Source organism: Anoplophora glabripennis, unplaced genomic scaffold (assembly GCF_000390285.2).
Source record: "Anoplophora glabripennis isolate ALB-LARVAE unplaced genomic scaffold, Agla_2.0 scaffold79, whole genome shotgun sequence".
NCBI classification, from domain to species: Eukaryota; Metazoa; Arthropoda; class Insecta; order Coleoptera; family Cerambycidae; genus Anoplophora; species Anoplophora glabripennis.
Genome location: NW_019416623.1, coordinates 929,414 through 956,866, shown reverse-complemented (window position 1 = coordinate 956,866; position 27,453 = coordinate 929,414). Strand labels below are relative to the sequence as shown.

The window sequence follows — 27,453 nt, the reverse complement described above, 5'->3', positions numbered from 1 at the left end:
ATACAGAGTGACCCATTTGAAAGCGGGCCACCCTCATAACAGTTTTATTTATGGAGCGATTTTGACGAAATTTTTTTTGAAATGTAGAGGGGGGAAAAGTGTATTTTGGGGCCAAGCGCCGTCCAGTTCTTTTTTAAACTAAGACCTACTAGATCACATTCAGAGGCTGAAAAATCCAGAATCCATATTCCACTGGATTCGGCGTCCCCTGAAATGGATCTGTACCAAATTTCATGAAAAAATATTCAACATTAACGATTCTGCGGTTAAATTACTGTCAAATTGTTTATTATGCATAAAGAAACTTTTTATCTAGTAACCCATGCGATAATAAATCAATCACAACAAATATTTAATAACACGTTTAATAGACATCCTTATATCAAAATACAATTAAACAAACAGAAAAACAAACGAGAAATTAATATAAAATTTACAAAAAATACAATAAAATAAAATTAACACACATGAATTAAATTAAATTCTGGAATTTTCAACTAAATTTTCCTTTAATTGAATGCATTTATTGTATTGTTTTTGAATGTGTGCCATAACATTAGACAATTGATGTGTTGTAATTTCAGCACATGCCTATCTTCTTCTTTCGCGCAGTTCTTCTGCATTTATTGGACGAGTGGAGTAAACTTTTTCTTTAATGAACCCCCATAAAAAAAATCTAGGAGAGGCAACATTTGCAAAAATATTCATTCAATTAAATGGAGATTTAGTTGGAAAATCCAGAATTTAATTTAATTCATGTGTGTTAATTTTATTTTATTGTATTTTTTGTAAATTTTATGTTATGTTATGATAATATAACTCTTTACGAAGAAAATAAACCAAAAATCATCACTGTAGGTTATCCGCTGAGAAGATCTAGCCAATTTTCGAGAGCGCCTTTTTTTCAAAAAATCCATATATCTCGAAAAATAATAAATATTTTTAAATTTTTCAAAAATGTACTTTTTTGTCTTGCTGCGGGCTATGCCTGCAGTAAATAGCAAGTATGGGAACGTAAACGTAAACGAGTTATAGAAGAAGAGAAAAAAGATTTTTAACGGTTTTTTCGATATATCTCGAAAAGTAACAAAGCAATCGATACTTACAAAAAATCAGTCGATAGATCTTTTTAAAACCTACAACTTTCTCATTTAAAATTTTTCGATCGGTGCTATATTTTTTTAGTTATTATAGAAAAACCGTTTTTTGCAACTTTGCGATTTTTTTTAACCATGTTCGCCATTTTGGATCGAGTTTGAAGAACAAGAAACTCGATTTAAAATTTAATTTTCTATACGGTCATATTTTTTTTGTCCAGGTAATAATTTTTGTAAGCATTTCTCTATAATGCTTGACTATAGATATTAACCGAGTTATCACTCTCTAAAAGTGATTGTTTATTTTTCGGAAAGTAAAATCGAACCTTTTACCGTAAAATAATGGCGAAAAAACTAATTTTTCGAAGAAAATGATTATAACCTTTTTTAATGTGCTTGGAAATACTTTTAAAATGCGTCTTGAAAAAATTTTGTAGCTGAAAAACTTGCGGAGTTATGATGAAAATAAAATGGTCATCTAATTTTTTCGGAGAAAAAATCAACAATAAAATCTATGGCTGAACCATAAAAATAGAAACTAAGCGTAATTCATGTTGACTTTGTTTAGGTACTAATAATAGGCTCTGCAAGTTTGATCGATTTAGAATGCCTAAATTTAAAAAAAGTTTGAAATAATGACAAAAATTTTTTTTATTTTTAAAAAAAATTTCCTTTTTGTCAAAATAACTCAAAAACTAATCAAGATACGTGAAAATGTAACAGTTCAAAATTAAAGGTCTTTTTTTAATAATATTTTTGCTCTCTTTAAATTTTTCTGTAGAGCAAAAATTAACGTTTTTTAGTTTGCATTTGCGTGTAAGGACCACCTTCTTTGTACCCTTAAAACCTAAAAATCTCGAAAACGAAGAGTTCAAGACCCTTAAACTATAAAGGTTGATCTGTAGCTCTTGCAATTCCTTGCAAATTGTTTTTTGGAGCGATGCAAAATATTAAAAATTAAAAAAGTTATCGTGAAAAAACGAATTGGTAAAGGTAACATTAATCCAACCGATTGGGGATGGATTAAAAATGAAAGTTCTTTCCAGCGAATCAAAATGTTCAACCAGCCTGCACCCAAAGAACTTTTAAAAATGATATTTTTGACATGCGGACATGTTTTGGGAACAATTGCCAAAATTGTCCTCCAATCACGGACCAAACAGAGGAAGTCGACAGTGATGATAGTTCTATAGATGATATGTAAATTTTTGATAATAAAGTATAATTGTAGAATACACAAATAATTTTTATTTTCCCTTTCACTAATTACATAATTTAAGTTTCGACTTTTAAGTAATCTCCTTGAATTTAGTAATGTATCGTTGAGTGTTTTGAAGCAGGGAAAAATTCTTCAATTCCTCATTAAGGGTTGTTTTTAAGGGTTGAAAGGTTGCAATGAATAATGTATTATTTCATAAACAGTAAAAAATATTCTCCATTATTGCTCCGCCAAAACCTTTTCAGAGCCGTAAAAACTAATTTTGTTTTTTTTCCTCATAAAGGGCGGATTTTAAAGGTTGAAATGTTGCTACAAATCAAAAATTATTATTCAAAACATAAAAGAATGACTTATTCTATTGACATAACACTTAAATCTATGGTTTTTACGTTTTTTGCAAGAAAGGGTAGTTTTAACCCCCTAAAAACAATAAGCACACATTATGGAAATGTAACTTTTGTAAAGGAGGGTGAAATGAGCTTACTCGTCAATTTTCATAAAAATCGGTGCGTGTGTCAAGAATTCGGAGGTAATACCCTATTTTTACCATTGTATACTTGACGATAAGGAATATTGACATAACTGCGTGCATAGAATACCTTAAAATACAATGTTTATCACTTTTTTTAATCTTCATTATGCTTAATTCTAAAAAATAATTAGGGTTGTAATAAATTTAAAATTCGATAAAATTCATATCGAGCAATGTGACAACGGCGCGGCGAATAACACGAGGTACTAAGCGGTCCAGCAATACGCAATTCAGTTGGTATCTGGAATTGGACCGTGTCTGAGTGTTTTTTGCGTACCACCTTTTCTTGAGGCGTTTTCCATCGAGTGCGCGATAATTGGAGTCGAAGGTGTCGTGCGTGCATAGAAAATGGTGGTGGACATTTTGAGCATATGTTGTAGTTTGTTTTGTACTTGTGCGTTTAAAAATTACTGAATCTTGTTTCTTGGTAAGTACCTAAATTATTTTTAATACGTATGATTATTTGGATGTAGTGAATTTTTGGGTATTTTAATTACATATTTTTCAAATCCATAATTTGATTAAAAGTTAAATTCCTGTTTTAAGAGATACATAATTACTAAAATTCGAGGTAAAATTTAAGCACAACACTTCGTACTACAAAATCGATTTTATTTTATTTATTTAACAACTGGAAAACAATAGTCTTGAAAACTAAATGTTTCACAATAATAGTTGTTTACATTTTTTCCGTAGGGCAAGGCTGCCGCATGCACACGTGGTACGCATAAATATGCATTAGGTTAAGCGCTGTTGTCACGTTGTGATGAAACTCCCCAATATTAATACCCGCTGTATTTTGAAAACTGTAAATCTTACGTCCCTGTAATATACAACTTTTTTGTTCATTTATGATGACTCTATCTCATGCTGAAGTAATGGCAGCCAAACTTCTTATACTCTGTATACAAGGTGATTCACAACTTACCCCAAAAAAAATTGGGAATAGATGCGTCATGAAAAATAGAGTCAATATTCTTAAATAAAATGTTGCGAAATCCTTATAGTTTTCGAGAAAAAATTTATTGAAATTGTAGTATTTCAACCCTTACATTGCTGGGCTATTGTAGTCTCTAGCGTCATTCGCGTTGTGCGCTGTACGCAATGCGCCCTCTCTCTCCACATGACCCCAGGTGATTCCGAATGGCGTTTACATTAGTTTTTTGTGTCAAAAATGGCTTACGTGTATAGCAACTCGGAGTTGATGGAGATCGTTTTAATTAATAGTGAAGCAAGACAATATTTGTGTTATGGTGAAGCAAGATAACATTTGTGTTCGTTTGTAGAAAATGGGTAAACGGACCCAAATGTGTTTACACATCGGTGGACCAAATTTTGAACAGTTGTAACATCAAGTATGTCAAATTGCTTTATTAATTCAAACTACAAATTAATTTTATTAATTAATAATAACAATAGCGGCAAAAGCAGTTGGATTTGCTTATATTAAATATGTGTTATAAAATTTTATTTACTTCTTTCCAAGGTCAGGTTTTACAGTGGACCAGTTTCCAGTGCCGTGCAGAAGTGTATTTTTAAATCATTTTCGAACTGCCCTTTTCAATTTTTATTTTACAAAACTGTATTTGTAAGAGTCGCCCGTACATTCAAACTTTTTTTTTAAGTTCTGAGTCACCCTGTATATTGCTCCGTGTGATCCTAGCTTAAAGGGTTCAAAGTGTCTTACTCTGATTTTTGTGTAATCCAAAAGAGCTTGTAGGGCTGTGAACCCGGAGTAATAATATTGGTTTACTGGACAGCTGTCTCCCGTTTCGATAGCTCCTGGTATTACCCTGTAACCATACCATCCGCTTGTGGTATCCCTACACGCTGCTGGGGAGCTGTAGAGATTCCTTGGTGGTGTGCCATTCAAAGAAGGGTTCGTCCGAATTTCATATCTAAAAATTTTAATCAACTTAGGTATACAAATATTACGGCAGAATAATGTTTGGCATGGTCACAATTTATTTTGATAAATGAAGATTTGATAATTTTGTCTCAATGCTTTGTGCGTCATTGTACCTGTATGTATCGTATTTATATGTAAGTGAACGTACATGCCTAGAATTCGCATCTAATGAAAATTCAGTTTGTCATAAGCAATGTCACAAGAGCAAAAGGAATCAATCCGCATCATCAATTATTTATTATTTATTGATACTAACACGCTTTACATGAAAATCAGTTCATCCATATATATTGAAGGAAGTTACCTGTGATGTAAATTATGATATAGGCTATATATGTATAGGAAATAAACAATAACTGTAGTGAAGAGTAAATGGAAAACACAAATTTGAACAAAGGTGCACCGGGTTATTGGTTATAGCATCAAAAAGACGTTTTTGATTTTACTTTCAAGGTAGACCCATTAAATCTCATATTACTGCAATTTTGAAAGAGTATTCTACAATATACAGGGTGGAGACTATAACTGGAATAAATTCGCTACCGGGGAGCTGAATAATTTTTCTAAACATTCCCCTTCTACCTATTTTCAAGCAATCTGCGAAATGTAGCCCTTCAAGGAGGGCAGAAACCACTCCCTTTTTTTTCAAATGCAACAATATGCCGTGTGACCCCTCATTGGAAAGGTGACAGACAGATAAAAGATGATCACATCTATTATTTTTAAAGAGATTGAGGGTTGCATAACATTAAAATGTAATTGTTAAGTTTATTACTTTTCAACCCACAAAAAAAATTCATTGAAGTTTTTTTCCACAACTGATATTGCTACTTTTTGCTAGTTTCTGTACACAGCTACACACTGGAAGTTAGTTTGTATGCCGTATTCAGAGAAATAATTGTTATTGCAAACTTGTAAAATAGGCTATGTCAAAAAAAAGAGGGTACAAAGGAACTACAACGTAACAGACATTTTATTGTTTGATATGTTCAATTTTAAAGGGGTGCGTTTTTGAGAACGAAGTAAAAATGTGGTATTTTCAGTTTTTTGAGTTTTACTCGAAAACTATGCATTTTTTCACTATAGTCACCAGAAAAGTTGTAGCAAATTGAATTTCCCATCAAAATGAGACCTTCTGAAAAAACGAGGAAAAAAAACGAAAAAACTTTTTTCTGAGAGGAGGTAGGTTGCTTCACAGAAAAAAAGTTAATGTTTTTTCCGTTAAAATAAGCGTTTATAAAAGTACCTACGACTAATAGAAATCGAGATACATTGGATCAAAGTTGGCTACTTTTTGGATTTTTGCCAATTTTTGCCCTTTTTTGACGATTTTCGTCATATAACTTTTTTCTGAGTTCATTTAAATATACAGGGTGTTACAAAATTCGCGGACAAGGACTCTGGGATCATATTAAGCTAGATAAATAAGGTGATAAAAACGTGTCTTTATGATTTTCCAAACAGACCAGTATTTTTCGAGATATAGCAGTATCAAATATCCAAAAATAATAAAAATATATATTTATAAATTTCAATTTCCAGTCATTAGATAAACAATTACGACAAACGAGTTACAACAATTGTTCACAATTTCCACCGTCGCTTTTAAACATACTTAAGCACATTGTGCTACTGTTCTAATGGAGTTGCGTATCACCTCTTGTGTTATTTGCTGTATTGATTGAAATAGGCGGTTCTGCAATTCATTCAAATTTGCTATTGGTGTTCTGTACATCAATGTTTTTAAGAAGCCCCAAAATATAAATCTCATGGCGTTAGGTCTGGAGAACGAGGTGGCCAAGCAAATGGATCGCCTCTGCCAAACCAACCGCACCTGTATGATTATTTGAAGCTCCGAGAGTCATTAGCATATCTTCATTAGCATTCATGATTTGAATAATTGTGACAGGTACTTTTACTGTACTCTAACGATATCAAAGTATCGATAAATGCTTTCTGAATTGTCATTAACTGTTATAGAGCTGTCTGTTTCAAACAATACAACAAATAACGCCAGAGATGGTAGGTACGCAACTCAGTTCAAGCTGTAGCACAATGTGCTGAAGCATGTTTAGCAGCAGGTGGTGGAAATTTTGAACAATTCGTCATAATTGTTTATCAAATGATTAAAAATTGAAAATTTTTATTATTTTTCGATATTTAAAACTGCCCTATCTCGAAAAATATCGGTCTGATTGAAAAATTATTGAGACATTTTTCTATGACCTTATCTAGCTTAACATGATCCCAGAGTCCGTGTCCGCGAATTTCGTAACACCCTGTATGTAATGCCATATTAAAATGAAAGCTGGTTTCAAGACCTTTAAAATGGTGCCTGGTAGAAGTTTATACAATTAAAATCAACTGAGATATGTCTATTTAACCAACAATACTTTGTTTTATTTTTATAAAATTTTTATTACTTTCGGTATTATTTTGTCTAATAAATTTATTTTTGTGAATGTGAAAGTTAAAATAAGTTTCTAGGTGATTGAATATTATTATTTATTTATTTAAACAACAATTAATCATATTTATCTTGTAAAATTTCGAATTCTTTTAATTATTTTTGTACTTTTAATTAAAAAATTCTTAACATTACAGTTTTATAGAGAGCCAAAAACTCCTAAAAATGTAGATATCAATTCGTCTTCCTGCATAACATAAAGTATACGCTTAATTGTTGTATTATTCATCTCTCTCAATTGTATCCTAGCTTGCAAGCTCGTGAAATGATTTTATTTAGGTATGCAAATACTCGTACCAGAATACTCGTAATAATAATTTCGAATGACGCGGTTTCGCGGATGTTAAATAATCTTGATTGGCATGCGTTGGTAATGGGTCTACCTTACCTATTATTAAAACCTAGTTACAGTTGATCGGCATAGCCAGATCATAACATAGGTACGTTTATGATGTAATATACACATGGTTTTTTGGAAGTAGAGAAATAGATGTGTTTGTGTTAGTTATACGAGCAAACCATGCTTGCACATTTTCATCTTTTGAAAAAATTAAATTTTGAATAAATAATACCGAAAGTAATAAAAATTTTATAAAAATAAGAAGTATCGTTGGTTAAATTGACATATCTCGGTTGATTTTAATTGTACAAACTTCTACCAGGCACCATTTTAAAGGTCTTGAAACCAGATTTCATTTGAATATGGCATTACATACCTAAATTAACTCAGAAAAAAGTTATAAAACGAAAATCTTCAAAAAGGGCAAAAATTGGCCAAAAATCCAAAAAGAAGCCAACTTTGATCGAATGTATTTTGGTTTATATTAGTCGTAGGTACTTTTATAAACACTTATTTTAAAGGAAAAAACATTAACTTTTTTTTCTGTGAAGCAATGCCCATACCTAATTCCTCTCAGAAAAAAGTTGTGGGCCAAAAACCAAAAAAAAAAACGCATTTTTTGGGCAAAATTTTGTTAAAAATAAATTTTTTGACTTCTCATTTCAATGGGAAATTTAATTTGCTACAACTTTTTTGTTGACAATTATAGTGAAAAAATGCATTGTTTTCGAGTAAAACTAAAAAAAAACTGAAAATACCACCTTTTTACTTCGTTCTCAAAAACTCACTCCTTTAAAAGGTAGCACTCCGCGGTTTTATAATTTTTTAGGGTCAATTGAACTTATAAAATAATCAAATTTCTGTTACGTTGTAATTCCTATCTAAAGTACATAGTCAATAGTCTAAAAATGCATTATTTAAGTGAATCGCTAAAAATCGAAATTTTGATGATGATTGGATATGGCGATAGGGCGCGAAGTCAATACGAGGTTGTTCGTCTGTTCCAAGAAACACATCCCGACTTGCCACCAATAAATCAAGGTACCATTAGTAAATTAGAGGCACGATATGTAGAGATGGGCCATGCAAGGAATGTACCGAGACAGAGGCAGGCTGTTGAGAACGACACGACACGAAGTTGAATTTGTTACTAGCTGTGGAAGAAATTCAATAACTTGACCGACGAGAGGCTATGGCTTCAATATGATGGGGCCCCGGCACACTACGCTGTTATTGTTCGCCAATGTCTGGACAGAATTTTCCCCGGTAGGTGGATAGGACGACGAGGTACCATCGAGTGGTCAGCTCGGTCTCCAGATCTTACACCCCTAGATTTTTTTGTGGGGACATCTCAAAACTAATAGACCAGGAGATATTAGACTGAAGTTCGACGACGTCTTTCTCGTTTATGCCTCTGAGAGTACTGAAAGGTAACCGAGAGACAAGTACAATAAACTAAATTTAAAAGATGGGCTGCGGGACACCTTTGTGAAAATTCAATTTTCCTTTTCAAAAAAATAATGTGTACAGCGACGTATTTCTCACATGCTATGTTCGTAAGTTGAAGAGAAGTATCGATTTTATCACAAATTTTTTTTGGCATAAGTGTCGCAAGGGACCTAAAAATGGAAAACTGTAAGAAAATGTGAAAAACATCTTTATTTGTCTACCAATTTCTCATTAATGCGAATTAGAAATATGACATTATTATATACGAAAAGCTCATAAAAAAACATTGGTATAAGTCCTACTAAGGACTAAAGAAAATAGAGCTTTGGAAAAGCTGCGGAAAATTTTTATTTTCATTCTATAACTTTCTCATTTATGCCGTTGAAAATTTATGGTACTTACTATAAATAATGTACTGTGTCAAGTAGGCATCACCAATATGAAGACAAAAGTCCCAAAGTTGTAGGAAAATTCATGAAAATTTTTACGTCTTTCTCGCTCATGCCATTTTGCATGAACGTAGGAAACTAAATTATAAAGTCATATAAATGTAGGCATAAGTCCACATTGGATTTTCATGTTGTAAATTAATATATATATAATCAAATTCCCTTTTACCCTTAGGTGTCGGGATTACAAATAATTTCATATAATTAATTTCCTACTATTTATATACAAATTTTCTCCATTGCTTTTTGTCTCTTGCTATTAGCTTTGCTTCTTGCCATGACTTGCCTCTATTTTCTAATGCTTTTTCTGCTGCGCTGTCCCACGTTTCCCTTGGTCTTCCTCTCCTTCTTTTAGCTTGTATTTTAGCTTCCCATATCCTTTTAACTTGTCTGCTATTATTCATTCGTTGTAAGTGCCCCCACCAGCTCAGCTGTCGCTGTTCTATGAATTCTAATACCGATTGTACTCCTAAATCTTTTCTTATTTGCTCACTTCTCATTCTATCCATTTTCGTTACTCCTCTCACTCTCCTCAGATACTTCATTTCTGTTGCTTGAATTTTACTCTTATGTTGTCTCGTTAATATCCATGTCTCACACCCGTATGTTAAAATTGGTTTGTAAACTGCTTGATACACATTCATTTGTTGTAAATTAATTTGAATTTTAATTCGAGTCAGGTCGACAAAGTAGAAAAATAATAGAAAATTGCCACAATTTCCAATACTTAAATTAATTTAAAAAATGTATTATAAATAATGCAAGTGTCGGAGAAGATATTTATATAAAAAATGAATATTTCTAACTATAAAAGGGAATAAAAAATTTAAAATTACATGAAAAAGAGAAAGCTTTGTATTGTATTGTATTTAGTTTGATTTTTCGACATGTTATTTTTTATTACGATAATTCTTAATAACTTATAATAAAGCTGGTAATAAGGTCTTTATTTTGATCCGTTAAAATATATTTTCGTTTATCAAGAGCTGGAGATAAAACTATTTGAAATTTGAAAATGTGAAAAATCATAAAAGCGAAAAAATTTATATTTTTGATATGCTTTAATTTTAAGTTAATAAAAATTTGTATTATTTTAAGTGTTATTGTTTGTTAATTATAATTAAAAATTAGTAATTCAAAGTCTTTGAGGAAGTATTCTGACAATTGTATAAAATGTATAAAAGTACAAATTAAGTAATTAAGGTACAAAGTACCAAAAACAAAAAAACAAAATTCAATAACATGATATTAAATCAGTTATAAATCAGTTTCTTGTATGTATTCTAGCTTAATTCCTTCTTCTTTTTCTTCTTCTTCTTCTGCCTTAGTCTGCTCAATTCAAGTTGATCATCCTTGCACTGTTGTGGTAAATTCAAGTTATATAATATTTTTAATTTTTAAAATTTAAATATATTGTTCATAAATACGTATGGTCTATTATGATAAAATACTCTACTCATTTACGAATAGCCACAAACGAGAAATTTGTGGCAATTTTATATAATTTTTCTTTTTCTGATCATGCCGAAATAGTTTAATAAGTATTTCGAAAATTGCGCAGGCGATGAAATAAACTTTTTAAAAATTTTTACATACGACGGTACCTTATGGCATTCATGCCACTCTTGAAAATGGCTTTTAGTAATATTTTCTACTCGTGTGCGAAACGGCATAAACGAGAAAATTGTGGCAATTTTCTATTATTTTTCTACTTTGTCGACCTGACTCGTATTCAAATTTACAACATGAAAATCCAATGTGGACTTATGCCTACATTCATATGACTTTATAATGTAGTTTCCTACGTGCATGCAAAATGGCATAAGCCAGAAAGACGAACAATTTTCATGAATTTTCCTACAACTTTTCAAAATATTTTTAGCATATAGTCCTCACAATTTAATTCAACAGCATTGGAAGTTTAAATGCCAAATATATCGGAAACGGTGCTAGACAGCTAAATTCATAAAGTAAACCTTTTTTGTGCAAAAAGTTGGACAATAAGAATTTGATATCAAAGATGAGATACCTTAAAGTATAAAAAAGTTATGTCGTTTTTAACACATTCAATCTACTGCAATTCCCCTACTTAAAGAACTCCAAACCCCAAAATTTTGTGAGGATATTTGCAATTGTTAAGGAATAAATGAAAAAAAAAAAAAACTAAAATAATATTTTACATTTAACACCCCGTATATCTTTTACACGAACGGTCCACCCCTAAAAAGATGCTTAGAAAATCAAGGTCACCGACCACGAGGAGAGGCCAGGATGAAACCTTTTGTCATCGATGCATTGAGTTATTGCGAACATAAAACCTAAGTAACATTGTGTCCGAGTGGCAGGTAATTTGTTATTAACAAAAAAGTTGCAAAATAAAAATATTGCAAAAACGCTCTGCAAACAATTTTCTACAGAAAATTGGGTAAAAATAAATACTTTTTGTCTCTTGACATTTTTTCGTAGAACGCTTCCTTTTCGAGCTAGGGACGATTTAAGGTCGAAAAATGGCTAAAAGTTGACAACTTTAAAAATTCATATCTCAGCTCCTACCAAAGCTTTCGGAACGTTCAAAAGCGCAAAATGATCCTCGAGACTTATACTTTAATGTAGTATTTTTTTAAACCCGCCCCTTTTTTTTAATCCGTTAAATTTGTAGCTGAATTTCGGCCGCTAGTGCCCACGCGCCACCCCTACGTAGCGATATATGTAGATATAGCGCTGTCGTGCATATAATCGCGTAAACGCTATTCATCCATTACTTGTTACAATTTTTACTATTTAGTATTTCTAACACATACATATTTTCAAATGCATCAAATATTGTATATCATATAATTATTTATAAGATTTAATAATATGAATATGATATTTAAATGAAAAATAAATTAGTAAACATTACAAAAAATGCATATATCAAAGGTATTTATTAATACAAAAAAATATATTTACATTTAAATATAAACTTAACTATTTAATAAAAACTCAATTTTCAGTCTCCGAATCAGTATCATAAGTTTGTATTTCTGCGTTTTGACATTTTATAGAGCAATTGCAAAGATCGCAACATTTGAAGCCTTGTGATAAGCAAGAACAAATGTCTTCTTCGCTGCAGGGTAACTTTCCACTGCTGGAACATATGAATTTTTGTAACATTTCCATGGCCGTATCTCCTTCAAAATAATTGTAGCACAATACATTATCTTTTAATATCCAGCCATATTGTGTTGGGTCGAAGGATGTTATGCTTGTAGATCTTGCTTGAGACCATTCATTGATTTGCCATTTAACACGCATAACATGTTGTAACAATACAGGCTCTGCCGAAGGTATTGATGATGGTATTGGTATCATGATGATTCGATATTTACTATACTATCATGTACGTACTAGCTATTGGGAATAATGAATATTGTATTAAATAACGAACAGCACAAGAATATTTTTCGAAAACTTACCTGTAGTTTTATACAACATTGAATATTCACATACGTTGCTTGATTGTTTACAGACTAATAAAGGATTGTTGCACTATGACAGCACAAATGAATATTGTAGAAAATGTATTATTTATTTTTTATACATTATTTGTCAAATGTTCACTGTTATTGCTAGACAATAAACTAATGATTCATGCGACACCCGATCGCTGCAGTCTAATCCATTGCGCTTGTTTAAACAAGTTATAACAAGTAATTTGCATAAGCGCACGTTCGCGAAAACTCGGTTAGTTAATATTTTGATTGACTATCTATGCGTATCCTTTTATAACATTTTATATTCTAGTTTTAATAATTTTTTGATATAAATATAGTAATATATAGTTATTATTATTGAAGCTACATTAATGAAGATACAGTTATAAATATAAATTAATATATTTGTAACGTAATACATTATTTCCCATTTAAATATGATATTCATATTATTAATCTTATAAATAATTATATGATAGGTACCTATACAATATTTGATGAATTTGAAATTATGTATGAGTGTTAGAAATACTAAATAGTAAAAATTGTAACAAGTAATGAATTAATAGCGTTTATTCGATTATATGCACGACAGCCCTATATCTATATATAGCGATACGTAGGGGTGACGCGTGGGCACTAGCGGCCGAAATTCAACTGCAAATTTAACGGGTTAAAAAAAAGGGGCGGGTTTAAAAAAAATACTACATTAAAGTATAAGTCTCGAGGATCATTTTGCGCTTTTGAACGTTCCGAAAGCTTTGGTAGGAGCTGAGATATGAATTTTTAAAGTTGGCAACTTTTAGCCATTTTTCGACCTTAAATCGTCCCTAGCTCGAAAAAGAAGCGTTCTACGAAAAAATCTCAAGAGACAAAAAGTGTTTATTTTTACCCAATTTACCGTAGAAAATTGTTTGCAGAGCGTTTTTTGAAATATTTTTATTTTGCAACTTTTTTTTTAATAACAAATTACCTGCCACTCGGACACAAAGATGTTACTTAGGTTTTTTGTTCGCAATAACTCAATGCATCGATTACAAGGTTTCATCCAGGCCTCTCCTCGTGGTCGGTGACCTTGATTTTCTAAGCATCTTTTTAGGGGTGGACCGTTCGTTTATTTAACTATCAACTGTTGGACTAAGGTAAGTTCGATTAAATCGCAATATTTTTGCTTCGAAAATCTACTCGTGAATTTTGGCCTATTACCTTGGGACCACCATCCTGAATAAAAAAAACTCTTAGAAAAAAAGAAAATTTGAAACGAAAATGTCAAAAAATGTCAAGTGTTGACAATATGACTAGGTAATTGTGAATTATTTTTTTAACTAACTAGTAATAGTCTTTGTTCACTACTCGTAGACACTGCTGGCATAAGAATGCTGTTTGGGGCACATAGCCCATTGAGTAGTTGATTCCAGCAATGACATCACATAAGAGTATTGTTTTCATTTGTAAAGATTTGAGAAAAAAGCTTTTAAATTTATTCGAATTAGTTTAAGAATAGATTGTAATCAAATAATGTTTACTCACTTTAAGCGTCCATTTATGGGAGGTTCCTCAAATATTACTGCAATAGGCATTTCGTCCGACTTCAGCCAATATGCTTTCAGCAAGTCGTTTTCTGTTGCGAATAAGTTCCATATTATTTCGGAATCGTTATGTTGTTTTATCGAATCCCAGAGGATTGTAACGTTATTCAGGAATTGCTTGAAAACATAGAAAATTATTATAACAAATGCGTCTTCTGTAGTAGTAGTATTATTACATTTCCTTTAGCCACTGAACTCATTACCCAGCAAAGAAAATTTGCACCAAATTAGTTAAAAAACATTTATTGTTACTGACAAAGTTATTATTAAACTACCTCAGTAAACCATTTAATTATAATTTAAAATAATAGAAGTAATATCAAATAATAACTTGTGAATGTGTGAATTTTATATTAGACCATTTTCTTCCTAATTTCCTTTAATTTTTTGCATTTATTAGATAGGCGCAATCTGTACCTTTAAGTAGAATACATCAACAATTAGTATTTTCACTAATTAATTCCACTGAAACTGCAAAACAGTGCATAAAATTAATAATAATCAAAATTGTTAAAACTTATTGAGAACCTCTGGAATACCTAATTCTCCATATACAGAGATGTGAATAGTTGTGGCCGTAGATAGCTCGCCGTTCGCTTTTATGTCCCTTTTTTTGCAGCAAACCAACATTTTTCTTTAGTTCTCATTACCGGAACGTGTGTCTTTTACCGTTTAAGTTTTATGTAAAATTAGTGAACAAATGTTTAATCATTTACGCTTGGGTGGCACGCACATTTGTATGAGTATTAATAAGTATGGATAAATATAAATAAAAATGACCCATTGATAGAGCAACAATTATTTCAGTAATCACTTCTAAACAGAACCAGCCGAACTGTCGATGGAATCGGCGGTTCCAAAAATGTTTATTCAAATTATTGCAGTATATTCAGAAATGGTTATTCAGTGATCCCACGCTACTTGTGGATTGACATGAAAAATAAACAATTGTCTTGAAATTTACTAAATGTTTCACAATAATAGTTGTTTACATTTTTTCCGTAGGACAAGTCTGCTGCGTGAACACGTGGTATACACCAGCTGTGTAGCATTAGGTTAAGCTCTGTTGTCACGTTGTGATGAAACTCCCCAATACTCGCTGTATTTTGAAAACTGTTAATCATACGTCTCTATAATATACAACTTTTTGTTCATTTATGATTACTCTAACTTATTCTGAAGTAATGTCAGTCAAACTTCTTACACCCTGTATTATGCATAATGTAGATAAACATGACTCTGGATATGCTGTCTTAAAAGAATGCACATTATCAAACAAAGCTCAACTGTTTGATACTTTAGGACTACTGTCACCAATAGTAGTAACGGTCAAGATAATGATTCAAGAATTATCTAGACAAAGATCCGTTGGGATGATCTAGTTCCGGAAAATGTATTTTATGTGAACAAATTAAGTCAATAATCAGAAAAGTCAATTAACGATCCAACAGGAACATACAGGGTATCCCAACGAAAATTTGACCCCCCCTATAATTGGAAAACCGAATAATATTTCAAAATTCGCCGAGACCCGTCGATTTTTGTTCTTGGGGGGAGCTTTTTTGACAGTCAAGCCAACTCGATATGTTCATCCCCCTAATGCCTAGCAACCCCAACTTAAAAATTTCAAATGCAACTACCCCACTTGTGGCACATCATTTTAAAGCCCTTTTCATTGCGAATACAGTGACGTACCGTTTTTAGAAATCGGTTGAGATTTGACAGAATTATTGGTTACAAACGAAAAGATGACAAACCAACTTACGCGTAGTAATTTCTACACAAATGCCCACCACTAATAAGTTTTTCATCTACTACACATGACCGCATTACCTAATTGTTATTGATGTGTCTATCAGTTTACAAAAAAGTCAGAAATGAAATAAAAAAGCTGAAGCAAATAATAAATCAGATTTATTTGATGAATTGCTCAAAATGACCCCCGTTAACTTCCAAACAATAATACAGTCTGTTTTCAAATTCTGTTCGAACATTATTAAAGACATCCGCAGTTATTAATCGGCATTCTTCTACAATTCTCTGACGTAGCACTTGCAATGTTTCCGGCTGAGTGGCGTACACTCGTGATTTTAAATGACCCCACAGAAAAAAGTCCAAAGGGGACAGATCCGGAGATCTTGGTGGCCATTCGACGGGACCTCTTCTGCCAATCCAATGCCCCGGGAAATGGTCATCCAAAAATTGTCGCACAGCAGCAGCATAGTGCGGGGGCGCACCATCTTGTTGGAAGGTTATTTCATTTTCTAGTAAATTGTCGTCACTTTCTAAAATCTCTGTTATCCTAGGATCAATTGTACTTTCCAATAATTCTAGATAGGTGTTTCCATCGAGATTACCTTGGATGAAAAATGGTCCAACAAGATGGTCGCCCAAAATGCCTGCCCAAACATTCAATTTTTGAGGTGTCTGAGTATGAAATTCCCTGATTAAATGCGGATTAGTATCACTCCAATAACGACAATTGTGTCTATTCACTTCGCCATTCAACATAAATGTGCATTCGTCGGAGAAACATGTATTGTAGAGAAGATTTGGATTCAGTAGAAGTTGTTCACTAAAGTATTCGCAAAATTGGTTACGGCGATCAAAGTCATCTTCATGTAACTCTTGAACCAGCGTCATCTTAAATGGATGAAACTTGTGTTTTTTCAAAATTCGATGAACACTGGAACGGGATACGCCAGAAGCTTGAGACACAGTTGTAATCGATTGCTTATTATCCATCTGTACATGACCCAAAACTGCCACTTCAACTGCTTCATTTCGAACTGGCCCAATTACTTCACGTTTCTTGTTTAAAAGCGAACCTGTTGCAACAAATTTGTCAATCAGGTGTTTAACGTACTGGTGGTTTACATTTTTTTCAGGATGATTGGCATTAAAAATTCGTGCTGTAGCTTTAGCGCAATCGTGATTTCGATAATAAATTGCAACAATTTCTACTCTTTCCGCGATAGAATAAACCATTTCGAACACACGTTAATACTTTCAATAACGGCTGAAACTAACGATTTCTTGGTCACAAGCAAAAAACACCGACTTTTTTTGTAGTACTGATTTTTTGTTATTTTGAAAAGGTCTGAATTCCTATAAACTTAAGTATCTTCTACTAATAACTATTTTAGTATCTAGTTTTATTTGCTTCAGCTTTTTTATTTCATTTCTGACTTTTTTGTAAACTGATAGACACATCAATAACAATTAGGTAATGCGGTCATGTGTAGTAGATGAAAAACTTATTAGTGGTGGGCATTTGTGTAGAAATTACTACGCGTAAGTTGGTTTGTCATCTTTTCGTTTGTAACCAATAATTCTGTCAAATCTCAACCGATTTCTAAAAACGGTACGTCACTGTATTCGCAATGAAAAGGGCTTTAAAATGATGTGCCACAAGTGGGGTAGTTGCATTTGAAATTTTTAAGTTGGGGTTGCTAGGCATTAGGGGGATGAACATATCGAGTTGGCTTGACTGTCAAAAAAGCTCCCCCCAAGAACAAAAATCGACGGGTCTCGGCGAATTTTGAAATATTATTCGGTTTTCCAATTATAGGGGGGGTCAAATTTTCGTTGGGATACCCTGTAGATGCACGGCTTTTGTGATGTATTAGAAGAGGTGTTTGGAGTTTGCCTTTATGGGAGAAAAGTAAGTAAAAATAATAACGTTTAAGGAAATTAATTTTTTCCAAATCTCGAGTAGCACCTCTAAAGAAGCTTTTTAACAACTGAAGAAAACAGTCGACATTTTCTATTTTCATTCAACATTTAATTCATTAAACATAACTTCCACATTTAATAATAACAATCACAGTATTTACAATTAAGTTAATAAATTTACCTGAACTATGTTTTCATACTATTTTAAAGAATAGTTCAATAAATAAGAACAGATCATACATTTCATTTTTAGCCATAAATACGCGGACACTTATAGCTGAGCAGCTTCTTTTATGAGTATAAAAAGAAGAAATCAGTGTCGTTACTACTCGTTATTCTACTAAATGTTTTTGAAAACTTATATTAAAGCTTATTGTTATGTTCAGTATTTCGTCACGCATTAAAAAGTAGACGTCATTGCGATTGTGATTATATAGAAAGAGCAAATTTCCACGCCCAGTTCAGCATCATTAGAGTGATATTTCTGGCAAAAAGCTGTTAGCGACAAATTGAAAGAAAACTTATTATCGCTTAGGTCAGTTAAATAGTTTAAGGCTGACTACCCACTCTTTGAAAAACATTTGGAATTATATAACGTCAAAAAAGACTATGCTTATGAAAAAATAATAATAAAATGAAACTTTTTAGTCGAATAAACTTAGTGGTGGATTGTACCTCTACATATTTCAATGAAAAATCTTCCTGTGAAGATATGTCGCGAAATTTCACTTTTAATACGTATGTTAAAGTTTAAACAAATGTCATGCCATTGAAATTTGGAATGAAGCTTTAGTTTTTGACAGTCTGTATTTCCACAGTACTTTTTATGTACAGAGGTGTATTTCCCGGAAATGGACTTAGACACTTTCGTTCGCAATTAGTTTTTTTGCAGGATATTTAAACAAATTAGACACGATTATGATGGATCATTGAAGGCTCTATTTAAATGTGTTCTTGTTGCATGCTGCTGGATGCGCCATTTTCGAGATAAATGACAAAATGTCATACACGTATAGACAATAGGCGCATTCAGCCGAATTTTTTTTGCATATTCCAAAATTTTACCCTTTAATTAGTTAGTATGCCAAAAATCAATTTTTCGAAACCGAGGATTGTACAAATATTGTATAGTTCCAGGCTGCAAAAGTACCTCAGGATCGACTCCGAATAAAATATTTATTTCATTACCGATATGCAACTCAAAACCACCTTCGTTTTTCTTTGGTTGCACGTCTTGGGGGTTATAAAAGATTATTATTTGAACATTTAGAGCACAATTTTCAACTTTATGTCGGAAGAAAAATTCTACCCCATCTAAATGTTCGTGTTCACAAACAATTCGAAATACGTTGGCGAGAGAGACCTATAAGCAGTTAAGAACCACTCTCGTTTTTCTTTGGTTGCCCGTCTAGGGGGTTGTAGATATTATTATTTGAACATTTAGAGCAGAATTTTAAAATTTATACCGAAAAAAAAATTTCTACCCCATCTAAACGTATCCGTTCGCAAAAATTTCGAAATACGTCGGCGAAAGGGACCTATAAGTAACTCAGAACCACCCTCGTTTTTCTTTGGTTTCCCGTCTAGAGGGCTGTAAATATTATTATTTAAACATTTAGAGCAGAATTTTCAAATTTATGCCGAAAAAAAAATTTCTACCCCATCTAAACGTTCCCGTCCACAAAAATTTCGAAATACGTGGCGAGAGGGACCTATAAGCAATTTATTTAAATAATAATATTTTACAACCCCCTAGACGGGCAACCAAAGAAAAACGAGGGTGGTTCTGAGTAGCTCGCACATACACGTCGTCGCATACATCCACAAGTACCGAGTCTAGTACGTTGGGTACATTTGTACAAAAATGGAACGCAAAAGAAAATGTAGAAAAGCGAACCATTTACGTCATTGAGAAAAATCCGAAAATGTATTTAGGTATTCCAAGTCATTCTATGTTTATAATAAATATGTTGTGTGAAAAATGCATTTCAACAAGACTTAATGTATATCTCTTATACACTCTCTATTTATACACCTAAAAATATAGGTATATAATATGGATAAAAGCATAGCAAATATCTACACATCTCTCCGACTGCTCGCGACTTGATCGCCGAGTGGCCGGTATCGTGACGTCATTACCTGTTCTCCCGCAGTGTTGATCTTTTTAAGGATCTTACAAATTCAGAATTAAATATATCACTTATTATTATTCCTATTGACCTAATTTTTTAAAGATATATTTAGGTGGATAAATACTATCAGAAAATGAAAGAAAAAGTTTAAAATTATATATCACTGAATGGGCCTATTACTGCTAAGTCTTGTGACAACTTATTTTTGAAATAATGGTAAAATAAATACGAAATTATGTTATCCATGAATTAATAAAAATATTATTTACATGATGTTCCTTAACCTGCTCTTGTTATTTATGTAACTAAAGGTTGTTGGGTTAAAAGTATTAAAAATAAGAAATATTAAATTAATTTATAGAAAAAATCAAATGTTTCATATGGCTACTTGACTGTTTTATAAAAATTATAATTATATCCAATATCTTGGTTATTTATTTATGAAAACCCCATACATTATACATCGTTATAAAGACAATTTTGGAGAATTTTCATTTTCTAATTCAATATGGCGTCCATAACAAACACAAACGTGTTAACTACCGCTCAGCACACATTTTTAGAGATACGTAAAAACTGACAGCAAAAATCTATTCCACACGTCACTTTATATCAGAGTACACATTTTTTTTCTTAAAATTTTCTTGTATATTCGATGTTTTTATTAGTTAATAAGTACAGTAAATTTAGTACTTTTAATTATAAATAAATACATCATTTTATTAAATCAAAAACAAGACATGTTGGACTTATTCATTGTTTCTTTTGGCATCCTACCCACATCTCATCAAATTGGTAAAATCTTTCGTGCCGAAAATTTCAGATACATTTAAAATATAGTCAGTTTCCTGTTATTTGCTCAAATTATTTTAAGTTTTATAAATACGTAACTTCTTAGTAAGAAAAGTGCGATAAAGGAATGTTTTACTTCTTTTACCTAAAATTAATATTTTACACGGGAACAATATCTAACAATTTGTAAGTGTACATTTCAATTTGTCATTGACAAAATGGAAATGCAATTTTTACCTGGACTTCCTCAGAATTTGGAACAACTGCTACGGTATGGCTAGATATCTTTTGGAAATGGTCGAAAAGGTTGGCTTCTCCTCTGGGTGTGTCCATTTCGGGAAAATTTGGATTCGGTATTATGATTTTCACGACTATCAAAATGGCAAGGGAGTACAATGGCAGCAGCACCTCCTAAAAGAAAAGACGTGTCACATAGTATTCGTATCACGTATTCCATGATGACAACTTGCAGAACGCAGATAACAAACATGAGTTTTATTTTTAAATGAAACATCCTGTATACTACTTATATCCTGCATATGACTTCTTACGTAATGGTAAGGAACATGTGGGCAAAAGAATGTACCATAGGCTAAATATGTTAACAATGAGACTTGGATGCCTAACAAATAACAGGTAATAATTTTTTGTCCAACTATTGCAACTTTGTAGGTATTTTGTAGGATGATTTAAAGATTAAATTTGAATCACTACTGGCAAAATTTGTAAATCTTAAGTCACTAGTGAAATAATTATTATTTAAATAAAGCAATAACATTAAACAATTCTCAATTTATTAGTATATACATTAAAGCGATATGCATTGTTCACAAGATACATTGTGAAAATAGATTTCATAGCAAAATTAAGACAAGGGGGCTTGTATGACATAATTTCATCCGAAAAGTTCCAGGAAAAATCAATCATTTCTCATTAACAATGAACTATTGTATCCAAAATGGCCACTTTTGTCAAAAAATTGAATTCCCAAAAACGTGTTCAAAATCATTTATGGAACCTTTCTGACCTTCTTCAGAATTACGTGAAAATTCGGAAAATCTGTATGTGGCCATTTTTGTGAATGTCCAAAAATGTGTCCAAAAATTCTGGAAAAATTTTTGCGGATTCCTCGAATGTGTACAAATAATTTTTGTGAGATGAGATTTTTTCCAATACTTTCCCAGTTTTCAGTAGAACGATTTCTGATATGTGAAAATTTTTGGATGATTGTGGCCATTTTTGGCGGCAACGGAAAATTTCTCTCCGAAATCTAAGTGGACAGTCTTGTAGGGATTTCCAAGACGAGCATTCCCCCATAAAAATGTCCGGCAAAATCTCAATCAAATTGCGCGAAAATGAAGTCCCAAAGCGAAAATTGAGAAAGAGGGATCGATAGAGAATTTTATGACGAACATTTTAAAAAAAATCACTTCAAACGGGCCAACCCTAAGGGGTGTACAGTAATTTGGGTGGCACAGTGGCGCTTCGCGCCACTGTGCGGCGCACCCTTCTGAACGCTCAATCGCTATTTGTTTATAGCTTCAAATAAGTGGAAAAACAAATTTTCACACTGCAATTACTCATAGTTTGTAGTATTTAACTTGAACTTTCAAACGCCGTTAGCAGAATTACAAAATACCTATTCAATCAAAAGTTATTAACGATTGAAAATCGCAAAAATCGCATTTTTCGAATTTTTAACGGCGGCAAAAAATTGCAAGACATTTTCTTCTTAAAATGGGTCAAAGAACAAAAAAATTTCTATTTTGCCAAAAATGCAAGTTTTTTGCTAATAAAAAACTTATCGACATCCGGGCAAATTTCTGCCGAAAAAATTCGTGTTCTGCAGCTCAAAAAACACAAAAAATACTTGGGTAACTCCATCTAAATGAAGGAGGCAATTGGGACCCCCCTGGCTACAGGACTATCCTGTTGAGGATATATGGATTTAAAGAACGAACAATTTTAAACGTAAGAGTTTGTTGACATTTTCATTTGACGAAACTTTAGAAAATATTATTTTATAAAATGAAAATGACCACCAGGTTCACCTGATATCAATCCCACGGACTTATATCAACCGCCTTCAAAGAAGATATCATTCGATACTTTTTGATATGATGTAACTGTCACGTAGCATGTATTGATCAAGTAAAAAAGATTTTATAAACAAAATAATGCTGTTTTAAATTTTTAATGAGTTACTAATTACGAGTTGGGTAAAATATAAGCAATTAATGACTGTAATAAAGAAAAAGCGTCACATTTTATATAGCACGGCAAACTAGTGGAGAAACTATTCCGAGTAATAAAAGCAAAGCTCTAGATTTGTCGATTTTTAGGTCTGGAATCTCGGTCTCGATTCTTAGCTTTGGAAACGCAATCATAAATCTATTAACACTCCCAGATATTTTGTGAACACAACAAAGCATATAACCGCGCCCATGCCGGCTTTGTAATCATCAATGTAGAATGCTGGTATTAGATTCTATTTATCAAATCCAGTGACACTTTCTAGGTATTATCTATCCCAGCGGACTATTTATATACTAATGTAATACATGTTACGATATGCCTACCCGCTAAAAACAAATACAGTTCCATATCAACAGGATATAAACGCCTATCCCTACGGGAACCGACTGGATCGATTCCGAGAAAAGTACGCGCAGAAAAAAAGGGAATACGGAGTTTTAAAATTACATAAAAAAAAAATAAAGTAATATGGACTCCAAAAAGAAATAACCAGGGTCCACATGAACATATGACTGGAAATGGAAAATATGTTTTTACTATTTGCACGATTTGAATGTGGCAATGATAAATAAAATAGATCATTCAGGGGAAGAAATTCAGGAATATCGTCATGTATTTTTCAGTAGTACTTTTACGACCCTGAAATTTTCACAGAAATAGTAGCATTTTCTGAAAAAGCTGGGTTTGTTACAAAGGAAAGATAGTCTTATGTACATCTACTTAATAATAGGTATCATTTTTAAGAAAATGCAATATGTGATTTCAGAACCCTTCTTAATAGTATGCACATGACAAACTCTTTCTTGTATGCCATTGCGAAATTGAATTACGTCCTCTCTCAAATATCCCAGATTGGGTTCTTCTTCTATTCACTGTTGCAGAACTTGAAATACGTCAAACCGTTCTCCATACGCCAAACGTTTAACATTGCTACTCCACAGCTTACGGCACACCTAACAATCAGGTAAATCTACAGAACTTGCATTGCATTGAATAGTAATAAAAGAAAAAAGTATCAGCCAAACGGAAATCGCTATAAGGACCTTCATGGATATAGTTGAAGCATTTGATAACATATCTAATGACTCCATCCAGAGAGTGGCTGAATTCCATCGTAGTCAGGTGGATAGAGGCTATGTTATCTTTCCGTTAAATTTATATCACTCGGAGTAGATCAGATCACGGTTAGAATGGGTGTAGGTCGCAGAAGGGGTATCTTCTCCTATCTGTTATGCGAGGTTTCAATGAGGGGGAAATATTCACACAGGTCTACGCGGATGATCTTGGCGTATTTATCCCTGGGAAACCACGGGTGTTATTATGAGCTTACTCACTGGGGTTTAATAGAGAATTGGACTGTGGGCCAGGGGCTATGGATAAATCTGTCCAAAGTCGACCTACTTCTCTTCATCATAAAATGAAAGATATTTGGCTGCAAGGAGCCAACATCTTGAATAAATCCATTCAGAAATTACGAAGGGTAAAATTTTTGGGGGTTACCCTGGCTTACAAAAAGCGGGCGTTCTTTACGAGCTACAGGAGGCTTTTTGGTATCAGCTGTTTCTGTTTGCACACAAGAAAATCTTAAAAGAATATATAGGAATTCACATATTCAGGCAGCCGACCACAATGTTATGTAAAAGAATCCATTGATAATTGGATCAAAGGATGATCACTCGTCGGGGAATTTGGTTGTTGGCAGGCCAAGGTCCCATGGACCGAAGGAAATTGGAAAATTGGTCTGTTGTGTTCTGTTCATAATGAATGTGCTTTTCGAGCATTTAATATGTACGGGTGCACCAGATCATCTTAACCGTAGGTAAATAATAAAAAACGTTTAAGATACAATTTTGGCACATTAAGAAACGATTTATTATGACTAAAAGGTAATTTGTAGCATATTTTCATTAATGAGAAATTAAGTAGACCTTGTCGAAGCACAAAAAATATCAGTGTATTTAAAGACTCTTTTTCATATAAGATATCAATTAATTTTATTTAGAAAAGTTATTCACAATAAGATTTAGCTTTTTTTACATTGTTTCACCGCAATGTGGATCACATCGTCGATAGAAAACTTTTTCCGCCCATAAACACCTTCAGAGAAAAGAAAAGATGAAAGTCAGAAAGTGCCAGGTCAGGGCTGTGAGCAGGTTGGTTGATGATTTTCCAAACAAATGAATTCAAGAGTAGCTTTGTGACGTTGGCTGAATAGCGCATTCATTTTTTCAACACATCACTACAACAACAGTTCTCAACTGACCTAGACAAATGAGGGCGCATTCTGCTATCAAAATTTGGGCGTTGAATGCAATGTTGTCAACTTTATCGAATACTACAGAGTATCAAAGTACTCTTTATGGATATGCCTCTTATATATAAGGTGTTTAAACATTCTTCATTTACTTAACAATTTTAAAAGTATAGTCCTTCCGAAGTCAGTTGAATATGCAAAAAAAACGTCTGATAATAAAATTTAATGAGTTTCATAGGCGTCCCTAAAAAGGTTTTCTGCTAAAGGTAAAAAATTATAATAACTTGTATATAATGTATAGAAAATTTCTATTATTTGTTCATTTGGCCAACAACATATTTTAATTATTTATGTCCTCAAACAATTTTATTATATTGGTGGTAAATTTTGTTTTGTTCCGTTTCAAAAGGTCTCCAAAATGCCATGTTGTGATAATGTTAGTAAACAAAATATCCCTCTTATTTCTCCCTTTCGCAATTGTAATATGAATGATTGATAGAAGGTGCCTATAATAAATTAAAATTGACTATTCACACCAAATTCCGCACTGCAGCACTGCACTGCTGAGCAATTTATGAACCACTTGTCACCTGCTGTGATTTATTGCCTAGAAGCCCAATACAACTGTGCTAGTTTTACTTTGGCCGCGCTCGCATTCTTCAACTGGTCGTATACATTGCAACCACCTCCACGTTTAGTTCGACCAGACCTATATATGGGTATGGCTAAATAAATATGGGAACAAGTTTTTCAAATATTTCAATGCCGAGTTGCTGCTTAGCGACCGAGCCTGGTAAATACTTTGAAATTATAGGTTCTTCAATTGACTTCGGAAAAACTATACGTTCAGTTGATTTTTAATTTTTCAAGTGGAACACTCAATATATTAAAGAATTTTTACTTTATTGTAAAGGTATTAATCTATGTCAAATAAACAGTTAAATAATGTAATTATTCAAAGAAATATTTTCCAACATTATTTTCGACAAAGATAACAAGTAAAAACAGTATGTTTTTTGCTTTTTACACATTTTACTTGGGATTATTTTATCAGGTAGCTTCCTTTTGTATGAAATTAATAAATATTAATAGACCAAAAATATATATAGGAAAACACAGAAAGTGATCTTTTAAAAATTATATTAGTGAATATTAGATTTTGATTTTGATATGATATGAATATCCTTTACAGAAAAATTTTGTTAAAAAAATTATAAAAAAGACTCATTTCCATGCTATGAGTATAAATAGAAAATAGACATTCTTACGTTAAAAAATGATTAGATCTTAAAAATATACTAAACAAATGTATTCCATTTAAAATAAGTAATAAGTAGCAAATATTTTAGTTGTATCCTCAAATATTATTAATAAAGAAAACCTGCCCCTAAAATAAATTATTTCTCACCATTTGATGATTTTGTAACGTTTTCGCTTGGCATCTTCCGGATAAAACTTTTGTTTAGAAAAATATTTAAGAGATGTGCAAATAATTGTTTATTTGCTCAGTCACAGTCACAGTCAAAAATGATTTCAGCAGTAAACAAGTAACAAGAGAATCAAACAAAATAAATTTAATTTGGTTTGTTCAGAACCGCCGCCTACCTCTGTATTTGCGGTTTCATCAATAAAATGGACCAAATGGTCGGTATCATATTTCTACCACGTTAAAGCTTTCTAACTGCTGTCTCAATAGGAGAATTTAGTCAAGTATACAGTGCTTGGGACACTATAAATTAGTCCAAAACATTACAATAAGTTTAATGACATGTATGATTTAAGTTATACAGGGTGTTTCAGAGAGACCTCCCGTA

At 32.4% G+C, this 27,453-nt stretch overlaps 1 protein-coding gene across 6 annotated transcripts in view; it reads right to left on the bottom strand.

The window, feature by feature from the left end:
* Positions 1-27,453, bottom strand: part of LOC108917168 (ATP-binding cassette sub-family A member 5) — a 257,109-nt gene that overhangs the window by 45,140 nt on the left and 184,516 nt on the right. For all 6 annotated transcript variants that reach the window (XM_018723650.1, XM_018723651.1, XM_018723648.1 and 3 more), the window contains 3 exons: positions 21,367-21,540; positions 14,469-14,644; positions 4,536-4,746 (listed from right to left, as the gene is read on the bottom strand). In XM_018723650.1, coding sequence (XP_018579166.1) covers positions 4,536-4,746; positions 14,469-14,644; positions 21,367-21,540 — 561 coding nt within the window. The remainder of the gene's footprint in view (positions 1-4,535; positions 4,747-14,468; positions 14,645-21,366; positions 21,541-27,453) is intronic.